Source organism: Mesoplodon bidens, assembly GCF_964165515.1.
Source record: "Mesoplodon bidens genome assembly, chromosome: 1".
Taxonomy (NCBI): domain Eukaryota; kingdom Metazoa; phylum Chordata; class Mammalia; order Artiodactyla; family Ziphiidae; genus Mesoplodon; species Mesoplodon bidens.
In genome coordinates, this window is record NC_138176.1 from 240063 (window position 1) to 263063 (window position 23001).

The 23001-nt window shown below is 48.3% G+C and overlaps 1 protein-coding gene across 6 annotated transcripts; it reads right to left on the reverse strand.

Moving 5' to 3' along the window:
• Positions 1-21: 21 nt before the first annotated feature.
• Positions 22-13799, reverse strand: CYP2E1 (cytochrome P450 family 2 subfamily E member 1). Of its 6 annotated transcripts, none has more exons than XM_081243535.1 (10): positions 13606-13799; positions 12542-12701; positions 11078-11281; positions 9534-9683; positions 9079-9239; positions 8453-8629; positions 7271-7412; positions 5180-5367; positions 4535-4676; positions 22-514 (listed from the first exon to the last, which is right to left on the reverse strand). In XM_081243535.1, exons 1-10 carry the CDS (start codon positions 13780-13782, stop codon positions 501-503), a joined length of 1515 nt encoding a protein of 504 aa, XP_081099661.1. In that variant the 5' UTR covers positions 13783-13799; the 3' UTR covers positions 22-500. The 6 variants fall into 6 exon arrangements, with proteins under 6 accessions (XP_081099661.1, XP_081099662.1, XP_081099660.1 ...); XM_081243536.1 differs by having other exon boundaries at positions 22-528; XM_081243534.1 differs by lacking the exon at positions 22-514 and adding an exon at positions 540-3776.
• Positions 13800-23001: the final 9202 nt, after the last annotated feature.

A 23001-nucleotide genomic window follows, 5' to 3' on the forward strand; every position in this document is an offset into this window, starting at 1 on the left:
TAGAAAATTTTATTACACGTAGGTCTATGTGTGCCTGTATGTGCCACAGAGGAGTTCAAGGCAGGCGGTGTGGATGGGAAAGGGACAGGGCATGCTGCTTGGGAGGGCTCTGGGACATTGCAATGGTCGCAATGTGACATAGTGATAAAAGTCCTGTAACCCTTTGTTCTGGCAATGCTGGCCCTTAGAGTTTATCTTGTTCTTTGTCCTTGGAGCGCCAAATTTCCCCCTCTCTTTATTTATAGGGACAATCCTTTGGCCCTGTTGGACACCCTGCTCATGTCTACCTATCTGCCTAGCTCCTTCTCAGGCGTTCGGGAACCCTTTTTGTTAGGAGAAGAGGCAGGGGCGTCGTAGGGGCCCTGGGTTCCTGATGCCTGCTCTCTGTCAGAGTATTCCTAGAGAGGGGGTGGGGGCTCCATGGAATGTGATGGAGGCTCGTTCAAGTGTTGTCTGGGTGTTGACTGGCCGGTATTCTTGTCACCTTACCATCTGGAGGTTCATTTGTTGTATTCTAGAAGAGACAAACTTAGCAAGGAAGTTAAAAATGCATGGCCTGAAGATAAATAGAGTAGGAAGGCTGCTATAGGAGCTAGAAAAGGAGTTAGCCAAGAGAACCAGGACCAGATATTAGTCTTGAAATCCCACCAGTCGAATCCCTCTGAGGCTCCCTTCATATAAAACCCTTTAGCTGTTGCGATAATATTCCGAAGTTTAGTTTGAATTTTGCCCAACTGGTTGACAAAAAAACAGCAATCCTCCTTTAACATTGCACAGGTCCCACCTTGTTTAGCCGTTGGTAAGTATAAAGCTCTCCTATTCTGTAAAACCACTGCTGCTAGAGAATTTATTTGTTCTTGTAGAGTGTTAATTTGAGCTGCTGGGTAGGCAATCTGTTGTGTAAGTTCAAGAAAAAGCTGTCGGGCAGTGAAAATAAAGTTTAAAAGTCCAGATGAGCCTGTTTCTATCCCAATGATAATCTCTAGGACTGATATTACAGTGAGGGCTGCCCGCTTTTGTTTACGTGATTGAGAGTATAAGGGAAGTGGGATGCTGTCATTTATAGGGATAATATTAGGAATAATGTATGCATGGGTACAGGTCCCCATCCAGTTGGCTGGAAGGCATAAATAGGCATTGGATCCACAAAGGAAATAGGTGCGATTTGTAGGGGCTAGGCAGACGTCTAAAGTGATGTTGAAGTAGGGTTTTCCTAAATGGGTGCGGGAATGCTCTATGCCCTCACAGGTAGTAGCTAAAGTCATTCCAGCTAAAGGAGAGAGGCAAACAACCTTTGAGGGATGAGAGGAAAAGTTATAAGCCCAGTTGAAAGAAGGAATAGTAAGTTTCCACCCAATGTCATAATCCTCAGGTATCTTGAGTTTTTTGCAGTCTTCTTGCTTAATATTTGAGGGTTGGAACCAAAAATTGTGGTTCTGTTAGGGACAACTTGGGGATGGGGTGGACTTTAGCTAGAGTGGTCTTCGTGGTGGCTGTTAAGGCCATATTTACTGGTGTAAATGATAAAGTCGCTTTAAGTTTTTTTAAAAGGTCCCAGCCTAACAGAGGTGTAGGACAGGCCAGGAGGACTAGGAAAGAGTGTGTGAATAAAGTATTTTCAAGAGACAGGGTAAGGGAGGTGTAAAATGGCCATAAGAGGGTTGTCCGTCTATCCCTCTTAGGAGGATCGAGGAACGGCGAGTGGGACCAGAGAAGGAGGTCAGAGCTGAATAAGTAGCCCCAGTGTCAATCAGACACTGATAGTAGCCCCTGCCACATCCAGGGTTACCCAGGGCTCCTCCAGTCTTATGGAGAACATAGGGGCCTGGAGGTTGAGCCCCAGGCACCTTAAGTCGTCCGCATCCAGGAGCCCCAGATCCAGAGCACAGTCCGCTTCTTCTTCCTGATGGTCACTTACCACTGACAGGGGAAATTGGCCTTGACTTTGGCCCAGGGGGCCGGGACCCGAAATACCCTGGAAGTTGGGTGGTCATGCTGTTGGCCTACCCGTTTGAGGACGGAAGGGACAACTCCTTTTCCAATGGCCCTTTTGGTGACAGTAAGGGCATGGGGTATGGGGTGGCAGGGTGCAGCATTTCCTGACAGTGTGCCCCTGCTGACTGCACTGGTAGTAGGTCAGCGGTGGTCTTTGAGAAGGAGAGGGGATTCCTGTAGGTCCCTGTTGTGGGGGACTGAGCAATGGCAACGGCCATGTATTGAGCGAGTCGCTTTAATTTTTCCTCCTCTCTTACTTCTCGCCCATTCCTGGAAATTTCCTCCCTGTCGCTGAAGATCTTAAAGGCCGTGTCAAGTAGGACAAAGAGTGGAGTTTGCGGGCCCTGTTCTAGTTTTTGTAATTTTTGTCTGATATCGGGGGATGCTTGGCTTATAAAATGAACTGCAAGTATGGCCTGACTTTCAATGATCCAAAGAGGATCATTCTCAGGCTTTAAGGTCTTGTCATTTGCTCTGCTAGGTTTTGGATTTGCTTGGGACCTGACACCCCTTCCTTCTTTCTAATCTGTGAATGTTACCTAACATGGTAGATGGGACTTTGAATATGTGATAGGGTAAGGATCCTGAGGAGGGGAGGGATTCCAGGGTTACCTGTGTGAGCTCAATGTTATCACAGGACCTTATAAGTGAGAAGCAGGAAGGTCAGTGAGAGCTGGAAGATGCTGCACTGCTGGCTGTGAAAACTTACTCACTTTACTAAGGAACATGGGGCTTATATGCTGCACAGTGTTCCAAAGCTCTGCATCTTACCCGTTCAGCCCTCACACTCTATGCTGTGGAGAGGGGCTGCTGACATGCCCATTTTACTGACGGGGGAGTCAAAGCAGGAAGTCTGGGCATACAGTGGGTTTCCTGGTGTGTGCCCTCTGGGTGGGAACAGGGTTCTTGTCCCAAATTCTTCTTCTGTTTCACAACATTGAGGTTTAGTTCACAGAACTGAATAATGATTTCCTCGTTTCTGCCTCATTCTGCACTAGGGTCCCCATATCCTTATGCGTTCCCCTTCCAGGCACAAAGACTTAAGAGATGATAAGAGATCTCTATGCTGACTTTTCAGACATATTTTAATCTTAAAATATAGCACAGGATAATGCTATTAGTGAGCCCAAAGGGATGACTTCACATCCTAGGGAAGGATGTCAGGGGACACATTCAGGACATGGCTAACAAATCCTCCTTATTTTTATTTTTTCCAAACAGCAAAATAGTGTCTGTACTCCTTTTTGTGAGTCCTTTACAGGAGATGCTGACTCTGGTGACTGGGTAGCTCTACTTTCACAGAAGGGTTTAGTTTAACCTACACTGATATGTTCTTACTTCTCATGGTTTCTAGGAACTCCAACACAAACTAAGTCATGGTTTGCTTTAATTACTTTAATTAGTTTGACACAATCTTTTATGGACTTTGTTTCAAATTCTATCTGAAGAATGTGCTTGGCCTGGAAAGCAGCCTCTCTGGCCCAGTTGGTTCCCTGTGGAGCCCTGGCTAGCCTTGCTGAGGGGGTGCAGGGAAGCAGGAGGCCTCCAGGCCAGCATCAAGGGACCCGCGGTCTACAGAGAACGTGTGCCTCACACTTGTGAGCGGGGAATGACACAGAGTTTGTAATGGGGGGGGACCTTGGCAAACCCAATTGCGATGGGGCTGAGGTCGATATCCATGGGGTCTACTAGCGACTTCAAGTTAAAGTGCTGCAGGATGGAGGCCAAGAGCAGGAACAGTTCCATGCGAGCCAGGCCTTCTCCAACACACACCCGCTTTCCTGGAGGGGACAACAGCACTAAGACCCCGCCCTGGGCGAGACAGCAGGGGCAGAGCTGGGTGGGAGGAGACTGTGCGTCAACAGCCACCCGAAGCAGAATTGACCCCCGTCTGCCTGTTGAAAGGGAGCCCAGAGTGGATTTCAGTGTAAGGGTATCAGCGACAGGTGTGCTCAGGGACCAGCCTTCACACAGCCTCAACCACCAGGACTCAGCTGCATGAACCTGTGTTAGGTTGGGAGAATGGGCTCTGCCCAGTGCTCAGCCTGATGTCCTACAGGAAAGAAGAGCGGCCCCAGGTGGAAGCCAAAGCTCTCGTGTTGGTGTTAAAGTTATCGAGTTGGTTTCAGGTCTTCCATCATACCCACACCAAGGGCAGGCCCTGGAAAGGCAGCCAAGGGCTGGAAAGGTTAGATGGTCCTATGATGAGTCCAGGTAACCAAACGTTAAAATTTGCTTAGTAACCCTTGTTTAAAATTATGGAGAGTCAGGTAATATAGTTTTGAAAGATTTTCACTAAGTTCTATTAAATGAAGAGTTTTAGCACTGAATGAAGTGAAGTATCTAAGGAAAAAAGAACTCGTCTCAACTCATTCCCAGGACTTCTGGTGAGAAGATGTCATTTAACCTCTCTGAACAGGGAAGAACACACTTGGGTCATGTTACGGACAGAAATCAGGGGCACGATGCTGATCACACATGGAACAGCAGGAATTAGGGACAATCCCCAGGGAAGGTGCTACACATGACCTCTTCTTACCTGTGGAAAATGGCTTGAAATGGTCACTGTACTTGAACTTTCCATTTTCATTCAGAAAGTGCTCTGGCTTAAACTTCTCTGGTTCAGGGAATTCTTGGCTGTCATACAAGAGGGAGTCCAGTGTCGGAATTATGACTGTGCCCTGGAAGGAACAGAGGCTGCCTTGGTCAGTCAAGTTAACACGACACAGGCTTTCACCTGGGAGCCAGCAGTTGGATTTTACGTTAGACGAGATAGTATGTTCCCAACCCGGGGAGGTGTTGGCCTGAGGGCAGACAGAGAGCAGGTGGAGGTCACGACCAAATGATAATGACAGCTCTCATCTTTTCAGGGAAGTAGCTCCTTGGACCTACTCATCCAGGGCTGGATGTTACTGTTGTTGTCTGTTTCTGCTGCTGGAACACACCTCAACCCCAGGCACCGTCTGAGGAGCCCCTTTCCCAGATTGCCTCCATTTCTGTGGTCACCAGGTCCCCACAAGGCCTGCTGGGGGAGCAGCACTCTGCAGGGTAGGGATGCTGGCCCAGCCCCCAGTGTTCAGCCACATCTGCCAAGAGGAGGTGTCCTTGGTCCCTGTCCTGTTCCCTGGCAGGCAGCTGATCTGCAGGGTGGTGCTCAGGGGTGCACTGCAGGCTCACATCTGACCTTGGGGATGACGTATCCTCTGAACACTGTGTCCCGGGTTGCTTCGTGGGACAGGTTGGAGGGAATGATGTCAATGAATCGCTGAATCTCATGCACCACGGCATCCAGGTAGGGCATATCCAGCCTGTCCTTGATGGCAGGGATTCGGCTTGGCCCAATCACCCTGTCAATTTCTTCATGAAGTTTCTCTGCCAAGATATGCATGGAATAAATGCGTGAGTCCAGGCTGGTGACACATTCATGCTCCCATCCATATACCCAGTAGATGCTCATGGAGCTTTGGATTATTGGATAATTCATCTACACGCGTCAGTAAGAACAGGGCTCAGTGAGGTTAGGGACCATCTACAGCATTTATGCAGCTGTTTATTTATGGCCTCCATTACCTTAGCTGGTCATGGCTAGTCCCGTTCTGGTCTTCATGCCAGGAGTAGAGAATAAGAAAGGGTCTTGGGGATCTCTAGTTGGAGGGAAACTCTGTGTTAATGGTTACCCCAGGCTGGTTTGTTGCAGGCTTGTAAGGAGTATGGAGGTGAATGGAGACCGGAAACTACATGCACGCTGTGCTCCTGAGCAGCCTCTGGCAGTTGCTTGGCCTCTCTGGGTTTGAGGTTGCCCGTGGGCCTTGTAATCTGTTGAGTGAACTGCAAAGCCCCTGCAGCATGGTGACCGAGTAACAATTTTAAACACATGTAACAAGATGGATGGTATGCTGATATCTACTAGATGGTAAATATAAGAAGTAATGCACAGGGATCTCACATAGAAGTCCAGGGATACTGTGGAGTTTGGGGTGGGTGGAAGGCAGGGAGGCGAGGAGGGGCCTGGGCTGGCTCTGCAACCTGCTTTCTTTCCAAGAGCTCTGAGCCAGGACTGAAAAATGTCAACACATGTTAAATTTGGCAATGGATGTGTGGGTGTCAGTCATATTTACTTTCTGTCTTTTCCTCTGTATTGGAAATTCCTCATAGTCCATAATTAAAACAGTCTTGGAGTCTGTGGCTCCCCTAGTACAGAGTGGTCAGAAGCTCCCTCAGAACTGCCACAGACGCGTGGAGCCTTCACTCCCTGGACCTCCGGCTCTTTCGCCTCACCTTTCTGTCAGGTAGAAAAGCAAAGGCTTTGGAGTCGGACCAGGTCTGACCCTGGACAGGTCACATATACACATTCCTACGGGAAATAACCTCATGCCCTTTCCATCAGCCCTCAAGAATACAGTGTATTAAAGGGCGAATCCCCATACCCGGCACACAGCAGGAGCCAAATTATCATCATTAGCAGCAGCCAGCATGGCTCAGGTCGTGAGGAGCTCCTTGCCGTGGGGACCCCCCCACCCCAGCTCTGTGCCCAGCCCAGTGAAGGGCGGGGGCTCCAGGCCTGAGCACCGCCGGGGAGGGCACCCTGGCCCCAGGCGACGGCTCCTTTACCTCCTCTTTCCTTGGAGGTTGGCACCGATTGGCCTGTGGATATATGGTGTTGCTCACATCGCCTCCACTGGCCCATGTGGGTGATTCTAGCACCTCGTGCTCTGTGCATGCGGCCCCCAAAGCCATGCCTGATCCACCCTGGGTCCCACCTGCTCCAGTGCTGGGGAGGAGCCCCGGGAGGGAAGGCTGGGTCCAGGGCAGCAGGCAGACTTGCGGTGCTTTTCCTGGGGTTCCTCCTCTGAGGCCCACTCTTCCAGTCGGGTGAGACATGCCAGGAGGCCTTGCTCCTGCCCCCTCCTCCCTCTCAGCTCTGCCTGGAAGGCTGGGTCTGACTCAGGGGCGATGTGCACATTTTTTCTCTGTCATAAATAGATCATGGCCTGGAGTGGATGCAGAGAGCATATGGCATTTCTCCACTGGGCTTTCTTCCTGCAATCTGGGGTTTGTCAGTGGGTGTGGGAGGGCTGAGTGCTGGGGCCTGTCATGTACAAGAACGCTTCCCCTAAAGCATTCTTCCAGTAATCCCAGTGTCGCAGCTGCAAGGGTTAACAAACAGTGCCAGTCCCCGTTTTGCCGACGGGAAGCTGAAGCCTAAATGCTCCAGGCTGACCGTGCAGGTGCGACGGCCACATGATCCAGTGTCCTTGCCTGTCACTTGTCCTACCTTCGACCTCCGGGTATTTCATGAGAATCAGGAGCCCGTATCTCAGGGTGGTGCTGGTGGTCTCTGTCCCTGCAAAGAGCAGATCAGCCACGGTCACAGCAATGTTTTCCAAGGTGTACACAGGGTCTGTACTGTGTTTTTCCTGCAATGTGAGGAAGGTCTTCAGGTGGATGAGAAAGAGACCCTGTGTCCCTCAGCAGAAGAGCTCCTGGCAGCCCCGCCAGCTCCACAGGGGGCCCATCCTGCACAGACACCATCGTCTCCATTGCAAGGCTAGGGAACAGAGGGTCCCAGAAAACCGACCACGGATGGGACTGTGCCCTCACCTGGCTGTGGGGTCCGTGCTCCTTCTATGGCACCGAGGGCCCTCCTGAGGGTGAGGCTCTCCCTGGCCCTGTGCCACAACCTCTAGCAGCTCAGGGCTGAGCTGTGGGGCCTCTGCAGGGCTGCCCTCGGCCTCATTCCGCCCCACGGCCGCTGCCTTAGGTCCCAGGAGGCAGGAAAGTCACAGGGGAGCTGGGCATAGGGTGGGAGGTGGGAGGGGTGGGAGGAGGCCCAAGTGATGGAGGAGACTCTCAGACACCCAGGGCAGTCTTCCAGGAAACCAGGTGTGGAGCTCATGTGTGGCTCTAGAGCCATATGTGATGCCAAGGAAAGAAGAGAAGCTTGACTGATTTGGGTGGGTAACCCAGAGGGGTGCCAGAGAGGTGGTGCTGGGAAGGTCTGGGCCCCCTTGAGTTCGCGCACGATGTGGGGGTTATGTGCTGCTGAGGAACACTGAGGGCCTCTCCCCAGGTGAGATGTGGTCATTAGTCAGTTGATCAGAAGCGGTTAAGAGGCTGGGCTGGAGGAAGCCAACGTGAGGGTCCCACTCACCCAGTCCCACAGCCCCTGATGGCTTCCCCAAGAAAGGCCATCCTGTTGGCCGGCACAGTGGACAGTACAGTGGAGCATAGGGCGGCCAGGCAGGCTGGCTGTGTGTCGACGTGTGGTGGTCACACTCAAGCCAGTGTATTTGTATAAAACTAAGAGCATCAGAATGTACACAATGTGGGCAGTGTGGACACTGCAGTGCAGGTCATAATATAAATCTGAAAAATGCACCCTGCCCCCAAAAACCCATCTCCTAATGGCTGAGGGCTCAGCTCTGCCTGGTCTGGAAGCTGCAAGCTGTGAGGGTACCTTCTGCATTTCCATCAGCATGGTGTCAGTGAAGTCTCGGGGGCAGCTGGGCTCCAGCGACTTCTGGTGGTCCTTCACTCCTTCTAGAGCATACTCTTTTATTTCAGACACATTTTTCATTAGTTTTCTATGGCTTCCAGGCAGGTAACGTATGTAGCCTGGGAAATTATTATAAAGCTAGAGAGAGAGTGAGGGAGGGAGAGAATTTTCTTACTATATATATTTTTTTTTTCTGGATGCAATAGCATTTGGCGTACTAGGCTGGCAACCTTCTCCAAACCTGAATTTATGGCTGTCACTATTGTATTATTTAGAATATTTTGGCTGAAAGTATCTTTCTGGGCACCACTCTACGAGGTCGTGTGAGTTCCGTGGTGGGAATGTGAGCACATAGGCAGAGGTACCGTGTGTCCGGTGAGGACTCATTTTAAAGAGTGAAATGGTTAAGTGTCCTGAGGTTAGCAAGGGGGAAAGGTGGGCCCCATGGAAGTGTCCAGAAGGAGTGTTCAGGCTCTCTAGTCTTGTGTGTCTGTCCACACACAAGTGCCCCTTCTTATCCTTTCCCTGCTGTAAACCCTCGACTGAAGCCGGGTGCAGACCAGGCAAGAGGGAGGAACGTGCTTCACCTGGATCCAGGGGGTACTGAGCAGGTAGAAGTTCTCATTGAACAGACTCAGCATCTTCAGAGCCGCCTTGTCATTGTAGTCAAAGCGTTTGTGGAAGAGGATGTCGGAGATGACGTTGTAGGGCGCGAAGCCGATGACAAAGGTGGGGTCGAAGGGCTGGCCTGGAAAACAGGGGAGCCAACAGGGCGCTTCGCTCGTGGGTGTGGCAGGAGGGCCATTTCCAGGGCTTGTGAAGAGACACCCTAGGACTCGGAGAATTCTCGGGAGGTGGTGACTGTGAGCCACTCGGGTTTTCTCCACTTCTCAGTTATTCAGGACACACCAGCTGCACCCTCGATGACCACGCCCGCTCCCTGGGTTACAGAGGAAACTGGCTTGTGAAGTGGTGTCTGGGGCTAACATGGGGAGCTGCCTTGTCGTCAGGGGCCGTGGGGCCCAGGCCAGGCTGTACGCACCATGGGTCTTCCGGAGCACCCCCAGCAGGAGCTGGGCCTCCCTCTGGATCCGCTGCTCATTGCCCTGTTTCCCCATCCCGAAGTCACGGAGTGTGGTCAGGGAGAACCGCCGGGTGTCCTGCCAGGTCGGTCCATTATTGAAAATAATCCCTAAGGAAGAGGGAGCAGCAGGCTGTCACTGCAGACTCTCCTCTCAGGAGAAAGGGGCAGGAGTGATGGGCGCCCGGCGCTCTGCTCTGCGTGGGAGGGACCGAGGGGCCCCACTGACCGGCACAGTGACAGATGCTTGGGTTTGGAGAGAAGCCGTTGGGGTCGGCTGGCTCTCTCCGTTGCCCCTGTAAGCTCTGCAACCACCAGCCTGCTTGCTTTCCCCACTCTGCCTTGTGTCCTCCCCACAGGAGGGAAACCACACCTGACCACTGAGAAAAACCTCTGCCTCTTTCCTGTTTACTGACGAATTTCCTTGAAGCCATTCTGTTTCCAATGATTTTTTACCCTCACACTATAGACACCTCAGCTCGCACTCCGTGGCTTCACAGCAAGTCCTTACTAAAATCTGAGGTCACAGGGCCCCCGGACCACAGAGACCTCCGGATCCGGGAAGATCTTGATCTGGTTCCCTCCTGCATGTGGAGGCCTGAGGAAAGCCATGGCCCCGGACATTCCAGAAGGAAGTCTGGCCGGACCTGAGAGGTATAGCGGAGGAGGGCTTCATTCTACCCCAAAAGGACACCTGGACGGCCTGCAGGGGAAGCACAAGGCAGGGGTGGGAGCAGAGGGATGTGACCCAAGGAGGCTGCCATGGAGTCAAGCCCGGGGATGGACAGCATGACCACTGATGGGTGTGTGGGCACCGAGGAGACCCATTTACAGGTGCCGTTCACCAGGTTAAAAGCACAGGTGACACTGAGTTCAGGGTCCTGTGTTCAGGTGTCCTGGTGCCGATTCCTGTGGGACATTGCATAACGGGCCAAGTGGATGCTGGGTACATGGCACAGCAGCCCAAGAGGGAACCTAGGGGAGGGATGGTCCAAACTCGCGGGTGTCTATGCCATCAGCCCGGCCAGGCCTCGGGCAGCTCCAGCCTTCCAAGTTACTGACCCAGGACACAGGGCGGACAAGCAAGGGGCGGCAGGGACCAGTGAGTGTGTGCTGAGGAGGCCAGAGGACAGAACAGAGGCTGTGCCCCTAGCCCTGAGGACCAGAGAAGCCAGAAGGAGGGCAGGAGGAGAGATGCTGGGGGACCACCCTGCACGGCATGTGATGAGGGGAAGAGGTGGTTGGGGAGGGAGGGGCAGAGGCGCAGATGATTTTAAAATGTTCCGGCGAGAACTGTGTAGACAGAACAGATGGAAGACACGGAAAACTGTGAGAAGAGACAGAGACAGACAGACAGAGACGGAGACGGAGAGCGAAAGAGACAGAGTCAGAGAGACACAGAGAAGGAGGAAGAGACAGAACCCAGAGGCGCGCCATCGTTTGGGATCCAAACAGGCTGAAGCGGGGCAACAAATCTCCTCTCCCAGAGCTCTGTGAAGACTCACTGAAAGGACGGGCGCGGCCCCCTCGGCACTTTAATACGCAGCCGCTGCCCCGCACGATGGTAATCTCCAACGTCCACATCATTATTCCTGGGGACGGTCCAGGGCCTGGCTGAGGTCCAGGGGCAGCCCTGGGCCGTGTGGGACGTACAGAAACAGCACCTTGGAGCCCTCGGGCAGGAGGCAGGCAAGCCCCTCGTGTCCCACCTGCAGGATGTGGATGCCGGCCCCTGCCTGACTGCTCTCAGGGGCCCAGGACTCGGACCAGGGCTGGCAGGTAAAGGGTCCCCAGAGCCAGGATGGAGCTCCTTGACCCCAGAACTCCTGCCCTCCTGGGTCCCTCCTCCAGTAAGTCTCCTCTTGTGTTAATGACAAAGATTAGGGTGGTTAATTTTGCTTTGAGCCGCCGCCAATAACAAACCCACCCACAATATCTAAGAGGGACAATCAAATGCCATTGGTTGTGGCAGGACATAACCTCAGAAATGTCGACTGGAAAAATAAGGCAAGAAGCCCGTACACAACTGTAAACACATCAATTTGAAAATTCTACATAAAATGAATAAAAGTTTTCTAGAGGCTCATCACCAAAGTTGACTCAGGAAGAGCTAGAGGCTTCCAAGTTTTGCTGGGTTGGTGGGACACTGTTTCCTTCTCATCTGCTTTGGATCTCAAACACCAGTGAGCAAATGATAAAGGCCAAGCAGGTGAGGTTGGAGGACAGCAGGTGGGGCAGGGAGCTTTCAGAGCTGAGAGGTGGGGGAGGGGCGCCCCCACCCAGGCTCCAGGACCTCCTTGGAGACGCGGAAGATGGAGTCTGAAGTCAGGAGTCTGGAAAACACTCAGATAAAGACCAGTTAGACCCCACCCCACCCCTGCCCCGCCCAGGCCTCCTCCACCTGCAGGAGGGGAACTCGGGGCTCTGGAGACACCGGAGGGAGGAGGGGCAGAGGAAAGAAGTGAGGCTGGGGAGACGGGGTCACTGGGAGGTCTCAACACCCCCTTCCTGGTCTAAGAACAGCCCCAGGTAGGACATCGGGAGGCCCCCTCGATGGAGAAGCAGGATGCCCATAGTGGGTGAGGGGCCCTCGGTGGATGGAGCCCCAACACCACGAGTAGTTGAAGCTGTGAGTGGAAAGAGCTCCCAGGGGAGACTGAGGGCCCAGGGAGGCGGGAAGGTCTGCAGGGGGAGGCCCGGCCCAGCCGTCAGAAGCAGCTCCCTGTGTCCTATTTCTCTATGAACACGTCTGTCCTGATGGTCGGAGGGTGGGTGCTCCAGGTCTTGTCCACTCTGGGTCCATCAAATGGCACAGAGCAATGACTGAGTGGGTGAATGTACCAGCCTTCACCTGAGTTGTCTGCGATCGCTTCACCTTTCTGTCTTTAGCACGTTGTTACTGTTATTTCAGTACCTCCCCCCAACATCTTCCCCCACCCCACATGCACCCCCCCCCAAGTAGGACGCACCTTTGTCCTGGTGCACCTGGAACGCGGGGGTTTCTCCTCTGCCAGAAAACTCATTCCTGTAGTCAAGCAGGACCTCCTTCACGGCCTTGTAGCCGTGCAGGACCACGAAGCGTCGTGAGCCCAGGTACAGGGTGAACACAGGGCCGAAACGCTCTGCCAGCTGCGGAGACCACCAGGCCGGGGAGTGAGCCACCGCGGACGTGGGGAAGATGCCTCGCTTTAAAGTGCCCCCCAGGGTCGCTGTTGTTGGCCAGGAGAACCCAGAGTGATCTGGGGAAGACCTCCCCAGAGGCTTCTTCTGCCGGGAGCACATCCAGCGCACGGCGCGCCTGGGTGTGCCTAGCTGCCCTCCCTCCGGGGAACAAGTAACTGGGAGGGCCGATTCCTCTGGTTCCCCCTGAGGCCCCTTTGCCCATATCCGCCCCACCACCCCCCGTCTGCTGTCCCCAGTCAAGGTCCCGGACCCCAGGACGCTACTGGAGGCCCCGGAGCCATACTGTTCAGAGGCCCACGAGCACGTCTTCCTCTGCCGGAAGCTCGTCAACGCCTTTCAGAGCGGCTCTGTGCCCCGTGGCGCTCTTTTATTAACTCATTTAATAGACTCATTAACGTGTTTCGTTTTTAGATTTGTTAGCGTAGTGGGATTTGTGGGGGGTCAAACACTTCACGTTCCCCCTGTTCTTTGGCGTCTACGGGGAGCTGCAGGTCGACACGCAGCCAGTGCGTCTGGTCTCAGTGCGCGACCCTCCTTGCATCCCGGTGGCAAACAGCAGCAGCCCCGGCCACACTGCCCTGGCCAAGCCACCCAACGACAGCACGGCAGTTAACGCTTTGCTCAAGCGAGGGCCTTCAGGGCCAGCCATGGCCAAGGCCCACTGTGCTCCGTCCCCAAGCAATAACACTAGCTAAATATTTTGAATATCACTCTTGGGTGCTACTGGTAATTCAGCTAATTCATAACAAGCTGGTATTGAATTACAATTTGTCTGAGAGTGAATTGAACGCACACATATTACATCTAATTCCTGAAAGCTCCTCCCTCAAATCAACAATATTTCTCTTACCCTGGTGAAGGATTTGGGAATATTCTTAATTTCCAACTGGAAAATGTTCCCAACGATGGGCAGTGGGAAAGGGCCAGGGGGCAGTTTCCAGTTGCTGTAGATGTGTTTCCAGATGGAGATGAGCAGCAGGGTGGCCATCCACACCAGCAGGGCGACCATGATGCCCAGGGCGGCCATGGTGCCTTCCGGGGATCTGCCGACTCATGCGGACGCTCCTGGGGAGAGGCAAAGCTTTTATAATGCATCCTTGAGAAGGAGGGTGACCAGCCAGCCAATGTCACCTTCCTTTTCCTCTGGACCAAGATATTAGTTTATTATTAGCTGCTGTTGGCCATCATTTCAAAGGCTGATCCCTTCAGTGTTTGCCGCTTAGAACTCCATCCAGACACCCACCTGGCCACGCCTGGGCTCTGCCAGCACTGGCTACTGACACCTGCACCAATGTCAGTAAACTTGGCATCCAGGGGAGCTCCACCAACCCACACATCAGAACATGGGGTGATGGCCTGTCCTCCCTTTGACACTGGTTGGACAAGAAGGAGTACGGTCCTGTTTACATGGGTTTGTTTGGGGTAGGATTTACGTAAGGCAACATCAATTATGTGCTGACAGTCTCCATGGCAGAGTGCCTGATCTCCAGGTCTCACCTCTGAGCAGGTTTGTCTGAGCAGTCCCAGTGGCACTGAATCACCAGCAGCCAAATTCATAGGCCAGAGAAGGAAAATTCAGCATCTGACATTTATTCCACTTTGTCAAATCAACTGACAAATTCAGTAGAAGAAAAAAAAGAAAGAAAAAGAAAAGAGTTGACCAATTTTGAAAAACTTAACTACATTTTTAATGTAGAAAATTAGGGGATAATCACTGTTTAGAATCATTTCTTCAAATTAAAAAAATACGTTAGGATTTTTATTGTGTTTGTTTAAATCAATGAAATATTTTGGTAGACTTTATGTTTTAAAATGTCTTATCTTGGTGCACAAAAATCACCTTCTGTATATTTACCTATGTAAAACTGAGGCTGCATTCCACATACTGAATTCTAACCCACTTTCCCTCCCAGTTTACTAGCAATGTGATTTTTCTGCGTCTAGACCTGCAGCCACGTCACTGGTGTTGGACTTGTTAACTTATTGTGCCATGTAGGGGCGTTGGCCTTGGCAGGAGTCTCGGGCCTGTTGTGTGCCCGTGAGCTGCTGGGCTGCAGGCCCTGCCAACTTGCGTGGGCTCTGGTCTTTCCTCCCAGGGGCTGGTGTGGGGCTGCAGAGCGCATTCCCCAGGATGGAGACTGAGCCACCTTGACCCCTCCTCTGCCCTCTTCTTCCACCCTGCCAGGCCTGCCAGACAGACATCCAGGTCCACGCGGCACTTTTCTTCTTGGTTTGTCCCTCTTGCTGGTGTTGAGGGTTGGGCAGGGTCAGCCTTCCCTGGGGCTCCAATTCAAGCCCTGACTGGCGGGCGTGAGGACAGCAGACGTTTGAGGCAGAGAAGGCCCTCTGCTCCCCCCCATTGGCCGAGAATAACTACATCTGGCAGCTTATCTGAGCGTGTGCGTCCTGCAAAGGGGCCCAAGGGCAGGCGCAGGTGAAACTAGACCTCACAGGGGTGCAGCCTGGGTGGTCTGGGGCCAGGCCCTACTATTCTAGGTGGTTACTTTTGCTTTGAGCCGCCGCCAATAACAAACCCACCCACATTATCTAAGAGGGACAATCAAATGCCATTGGTTGTGGCAGGATATAACCTCGGAAATGTAGACTGGAAAAATAAGGCAAAAAACCCCTACACAACTGTAAAGACATCAATTTGAAAATTCTACATAAAATGAATAAAAGTTTTCTAGAGGCTCATCACCAAAGTTGACTCAGGAAGAGCTAGAGGCTTCCAAGTTTTGTGGAAATGCCGTTGGAGGGCCAAACAACAACAAATTCTAAACGCAGGTACAGATGTCTTTTGAAAGTAAGGACATTGTTGAGTACTTCCTTTCAGAAGCAAGACCTTCTTATTCGTCTTGGATCTTATTCAGTAGCTTGCACCTTCTCGGACAATGCTGATTAATTGGGATGACAGAGGTGGCCTTGCCTTGTGCCTGGCGGGAATGGGTACTTCTCCATCAAGTCTACTGTTGTTTGGTTGTAGCAAAGAGATAATAACATTGGGACGATTTTCTTCTTTCTCTAGTTAGAAAGGAGTATTTAGCAGGGATGAGTGCTGAGGTAATGAAATATCTTTTCTTTTTTTTTTTTTTTTTTTTTTTTTGCTGTACGCGGGCCTCTCACTGTTGTGGCCTCTCCCGTTGCGGAGCACAGGCTCCGGACGCGCAGGCTCAGCGGCCATGGCTCACAGGCCTAGCCGCTCCACGGCATGTGGGATCTTCCCGGACCGGGGCATGAACCCGTGTCCCCTCCATCGGCAGGCGGACTCTCAACCACTGTGCCACCAGGGAAGCCCTAGATTTTTTATGTAGTTAAGAATTTCAGAACTTTTCCTTTATGGCTTTCAGAATTTAGATCGTGCTTAAAAAGACTTTCTCAGACTTTCCTGGTAGGCCAGTGGTTAAGACCCTGCGCTCCCAATGCAGGGGGCCCAGTTTCCATCCCTGGTCAGGAAACTAGATCCTGCGTGCATGCTGCAACTAAGACACAGTGCAGCCGAAATAAATATTTTTTATTTTTTTTTTTTTTTTTTTTTTTTTTCTTTTTTTTTTTTTTTTTGGTGGTACGCGGGCCTCTCACTACTGTGGCCTCTCCCGTTGCGGAGCACGGGCTCCGGACGCGCAGGCTCAGCGGCCATGGCTCACGGGCCCAGCCGCTCCGCGGCATGTGGGATCTTCCCGGACCGGGGCACGAACCCGTGTCCCTTGCATTGGCAGGCGGGCTCTCAACCACTGCGCCACCAGGGAAGCCCATAAATATTTTTTAAAAAAAAGACCTCTATTTTGAGATTACAAAACACTTCTGTTATATTTTTGTCTCTGTTAATTACTATTTAATCGTGTAATTTAACACTTGTCTTAAATCAATGTGATCTTGTCATTTCTAAGTAAGATGTGCTGATTTCTCACATTATAATCATGTTTTGTTAAATGCTGCTTTATTTTAAAAGTTACTTTGATATATTCAACGCACGTTAAGACTGGTGATTTATCTTTTAACGAATTGTACCTTTTAGCAGCAGAAACATATTTTTGTCCCCTTTGATAATTGTTGACACGTATTTTCTTTTGTTCATCCCAGCATTTTAAGATCTCTATGCCATTTTGTCCTTGAGAAATGCCTGGTAACATCCTATAGCTTTGATATAATTAAAAATTCTTTCTAACAGGAGAATTATGTCACATTTATTGTGACTGCTGGTAAATATGGCTTTATGACATATATCCTTTCCTTATTATTTGCTGGATTTGTCATATTCTGTTTGTTCCTTTTCTTCTGTGATGCTTTGGTGTCTTTATGTTCTGTTGTTATTCTACTAATGATTACCCTTAAGTCTCTAAGTACACTTAGACTTATTAACCTGAAGAGTTTAATCAATATCTTTTGATCTGAGCAAAAAGAGACCTTCAGGATACTTTTCTTCTCCACTTTCCATGCAGTATACCACTCTGCCCCAACTCTCAGGGATTTTAGATTCATAATATTAGTTTTACGTTTGTTCAAATGTATTTTCTTTTATTTTTAAGATTTATTTATTATTTATTTATCTAATTTGTTTTTGGCTGCATCGGGTCTTAGTTGTGGCACGTGGGACCTTTGTTGTGGTGTCCGGGCTTCTCTCTAGTGGTGGCGTGCAGGTTTTCTCTTCTCTAGTTGTGGTGCACAGGCTCCAGGGCGCCTGGACTCTGTAGCTTGCGGCACGCAGGCTCTAGTTGAGGCACGCGAGCTCAATAGTTGTGGCACACGGCCTTAGTTGCCCCGTGGCATGTGGGATCTTAGTTCTCTGACCAGGGATCGAGCCTGGGTCCCCTGCATTGTAAGGCAGATTCTTTACCACTGGACCACCAGGGAAATCCCTATTTTCTTCTATTTTTGTAAGTCAGCTTTTGCAATTGCATGAATATTTATAGCCATCTTATCAAGTCAATGTATCCCACTCACTCAACTGCCAGTTCTCCTAGAACTCTTATGTATCAAATAAACATTAGTTATTTTCCTGTTTAATGTGCTGAAAATAATTTCTCTCAGTCTCTTGTTTGATTTGCCATATAGAAATTTAGGTTTTGCCATATGATCATCTCAATAGATGCAGAGAAAGCTTTCGACAAAATTCAACACACATTTATGATAAAAACCCTCCAGAAAGTAGGCATAGAGGGAACTTTCCTCAACATAATAAAGGCCATATACGACAAACCCACAGCCAACATCGTACTCAATGGTGAAAAACTGAAAGCATTTCCACTCAGATCAGGAACAAGACAAGGTTGCCCACTCTTACCACTCTTATTCAACATAGTTTTGGAGGTTTTAGCCACAGCAATCAGAGAAAAAAAGGAAATAAAAGGAATCCAAATCAGAAAAGAAGAAGTAAAGCTGTCACTGTTTGCAGATGACATGATACTATACATAGAGAATCCTAAAGATGCTACCAGAAAACTACTAGAGCTAATCAATGAATTTGGTAAAGTAGCAGGATACAAAATTAATGCACAGAAATCTCTGGCATTCCTATACACTAATGATGAAAAATCTGAAAGTGAAATCAAGAAAACACCCCCATTTACCACTGCAACAAAAAGAATAAAATATCTAGGAAGAAACCCACCTAAGGAGACAAAAGACCTGTATGCAGAAAATTATAAGACACTGATGAAAGAAATTCAAGATGATACAAATAGATGGAGAGATATACCATGTTCTTGGATTGGAAGAATCAACATTGTGAAAATGACTCTACTACCCAAAGCAATCTACAGATTCAATGCAATCCCTATCAAACTACCACTGGCATTTTTCACAGAACTAGAACAAGAAATTTCACAATTTGTATGGAAACACAAAAGACCCCGAATAGCCAAAGCAATCTTGAGAACGAAAAACGGAGCTGGAGGAATCAGGCTCCCTGACTTCAGACTATACTACAAAGCTACAGTAATCAAGACTGTATGGTACTGGCACAAAAACAGAAATATAGATCAATGGAACAGGACAGAAAGCCCAGAGATAAACCCATACACATATGGTCACCTTATCTTTGATAAAGGAGGCAGGAATGTACAGTGGAGAAAGGACAGCCTCTTCAATAAGTGGTGCTGGGAAAACTGGACAGCTACATGTCAAAGTATGAGATTAGATCACTCCCTAACACCATGTACAAAAATAAGCTCAAAATGGATTAAAGACCTAAATGTAAGGCCAGAAACTATCAAACTCTTAGAGGAAAACATAGGCAGAACACTCTATGACATCAATCACAGCAAGATCCTTTTTGACCCACCTCCTAGAGAAATGGAAATAAAAACAAAAACAAACAAATGGGACCTAATGAAACTTCAAAGCTTTTGCACAGCAAAGGAAACCATAAACAAGACCAAAAGACAACCCTCAGAATGGGAGAAAATATTTGCAAATGAAGCAACTGACAAAGGATTAATCTCCAAAATTTATAAGCAGCTCATGCAGCTCAATAACAAAAAAACAAACAATCCAATCCAAAAATGGGCAGAAGACCTAAATAGACATTTCTCCAAAGAAGATATACAGACTGCCAACGAACACATGAAAGAATGCTCAACATCATTAATCATTAGAGAAATGCAAGTCAAAACTACAATGAGATATCATCTCACACCAGTCAGAATGGCCATCATCAAAAAATCTAGAAACAATAAATGCTGGAGTGGGTGTGGAGAAAAGGGAACACTCTTGCACTGCTGGTGGGAATGTGAATTGGTACAGCCACTATGGAGAACAGTATGGAGGTTCCTTTAAAAACTACAAATAGAACTACCATGTGACCCAGCAATCCCACTACTGGGCATATATCCTGAGAAAACCATAATTCAAAAAGAGTCATGTACCAAAATGTTCATTGCAGCTCTATTTACAATAGCCCAGAGATGGAAACAACCTAAGTGTCCATCATCGGATGAATGGATAAAGAAGAGGTGGCACATATATACAATGGAATATTACTCAGCCATAAAAAGAAACAAAATTGAGCTATTTGTAATGAGGTGGATGGACCTAGAGTCTGTCATACAAAGTGAAGTAAGTCAGAAAGAGAAAGACAAATACCGTATGCGAACACATATAAATGTAAGTTAAGAAAAAAAAATGTCATGAAGAACCTAGGGTTAAGACAGGAATAAAGACACAGACCTACTAGAGAATGGACTTGAGGATATGGGGAGGGGGAAGGGTAAGCTATGACAAAGCAAGAGAGTGTCATGGACATATACACACTACCAAATGTAAAATAGATAGCTAGTGGGAAGCAGCCGCATAGCACAGGGAGATCAGCTCGGTGCTTTGTGACCACCTAGAGGGGTGGGATAGGGAGGGTGGGAGGGAGGGAGACACAATAGGGAAGATATATGGGGACATATGTATATGTATAACTGATTCACTTTGTTATAAAGCAGAAACTAGCACACCATTGTAAAGCAATTATACTCCAATAAAGATGTAAAAAAAAAAGAAATTTAGGTTTTTAATGTAGTTAAACATTTCAAAACTTCTGCTTTAAGGCTTTCAGAATTTAGATCATGCTTAAAAAGACCTTCTCCATGTTGAGATTACAAAACATTTATGTTGTATTTTTAATCTGTGTTAACTACCTTTTAATTGTCTAATTTAAAACTTGTCTTTAGGGGCTTCCCTGGTGGCCCAGTGGTTAAGAATCTGCCTGCCAATGCAGGGGACACGGGTTCAATCCCTGGCCTGGGAGGATCCCACATGCTGTGGAGCAACTAAGCCTGTGCACCACAACTACTGAGCCTGCACTCTAGAGCCCACGAGCCACAACTACTGAGCCCGTGTGCCACAACTGCTGAAGCCCATGTGCCTAGAGCCTGTGCTCTGCAACAAGAGAAGCCACTGCAATGAGAAGCCCCTGCACTGCAACGAGGAGTAGACCCTGCTCACCGCAACTAGAGAAAGCCCGCACGCAGCAGCAAAGAGCCAACACAGCCAAAACTAAATTAAACTAAATTAAATAAATTAATTAAAAATAAATAAATAAAACTTGTCTTTAAAAAAATCTATGTGATCTTGTCATTTCTAAGTAAGATGTGCTAATTTCTCACATTAAATCATGTTTTTTTTTTGTGTGTGTATTATTTATTTCAAAGTGTTTATCAAGCCTTTGGGGGAATTACTGCAAGAGGTGCTTGAATGCACATATGCATATGCATTTACTCAAAGAAGGGATATTGGATGTATGGATGCTGTAATGAGTCTCTGTATAGAAAGTACAATTACTTTCATCAGTTATCATCATGAGTAATGTTAACACATATATGTGTATACATGCTCACAGATGTAAACACATAAACATATATGCATAGATTGTCTTGAAAAGTTTGAGAAATACTGATATCTATTACTGCCATGCACGATGCTACAAGTGAGAATTTGCTATTGTTTTAGTTTTAATAACACTGTCTTTTTCCTACTTTTTAATACCCTCTGTGATCTGTATCTATTGTTTTTACTCGTGTATTTCTGGTTTGCATCCTAATTATTTGTAAATGTATTTTATTTTATTTTGTAACATCTTTATTTGTAATCATGTTTTATTAAAAGCTGCTTTATTTGAAAAGTTACTTTGATATATTAAATGCACGATCAGACTGGTGATTTAACTCTGAATGGATTGTACCTTTTAGCAGCATAAACATCTTTTGTCCCCTTTGATAATTGTTGACACGTATTTTCTTTTGTTCATCCCAGCATTTTAAGTATCTCTATGCCATTTTGTCCTTGAGAAATGCCTGGTAACATCCTATAGCTTTGATATAATTAAAAATTCTTTCTTTTTAACAGGAGAATTATGTCACATTTATTGTGACTGCTGGTAAATATGGCTTTATGATATATATCCTTTCCCTATTAGTTGCTGAATTTGTCATATTCTGTTTGTTCCTTTTCTTCTGTGATGCTTTGGTGTCTTTATGTTCTGTTGTTATTCTACTAATGATTACCCTTAAGTCTGAAAGTACACATAGACTTATTAACCTGAAGAGTTCTTTTGATCTGAGCAAAAAGAGACCTTTAGCATACTTTTCTTCTCCACTTTCCATGCAATATACCACTCTGCCCCAACTCAGGAATTTTAGTTTCATAATATTAGTTTTAAGTATGTTTAAATGTATTTTCTTCTGTTTTTTAAAAATATTTATTTATTTGGCTGTACCGTGTCTTTGTTGCAGCACGCGGGATCTAGTTCCCTGACCAGGGATTGAACCTGGGCCCCCTGCACTGCGAGCGTGGAGTCTTAACCACTGGACCACCAGGGAAATTCTTATTTTCTTCTATTTTTGAAAGTCAACTTTTGCAACTTCATTAATATTTATAGCCATCTTATCAAGTCATTACTTTCATTTAAATATACGCTTTACTGGTCTCTTTGCCTGTTAATTTTACATTATATCTTTTTCTTTGATTCCGGCTCCTAGAAGTGTAAAATCTACACTCAAACAGGTCTTACGGGGAGAGGATGGACTACATGTTTGGAATATCCAGTGAGCCTTTTCCCCTCAAGACTGCTGCTGGGCTGTAACCCCCACAGGATCCTTGACCTCCTTCCATGGGCCAAGCTCTCCTTAGCGGTAGATTCTGTGGTAACAGTATTTGCTATCAGGTTGATTTTGTGCACTGACTTCCCCTCCCTTCTTACTCACAAGAAGGACACACAACTATCCCAGAAGTTCCTTAAGAGGCAACCCATTAGCCATGAATCCTTAGACCACAGACGTAAAAACTATTACTTCTCTGGGCACCCAAAAGGCTGTGGATAAGCAAGAAGGAGTGGAGTAAAGTTGGAGCTGAAAATAGGATGCTCTTCTGGAAATTCCCTCTTCCTTTGTAGGTAAAAGGTTTGCGAACAGCCACATAGAAATATGGGCAGGTAAGTATGTGACATTTAATGCACTCTGGGCTAAAAAGAATGACCTTGACAAAGCCAAAATCTCCTCCAAGTAAAACAAAAGCACAGAACGCACAACCTCCCAGTGTCCAAAGGGCAAGCTGGCTTGGCCCAGGAACAGAACTTTTCACATCAAAGGGACTGGGGAATTATAAGTGTGTGTTCTCTCATCTGTCCCCTGGCTCTACATTCATCTCAGAGCTGCTGTTTAAAATTCCGGGAGCAAGCAACACAGTTTCCCTACGTGCAGAAGAGTTAGCCCTGCGTGGTGGAGGAAGGGGCTCTCCTGAATTCCAGGGGCGTGGCTTCCGC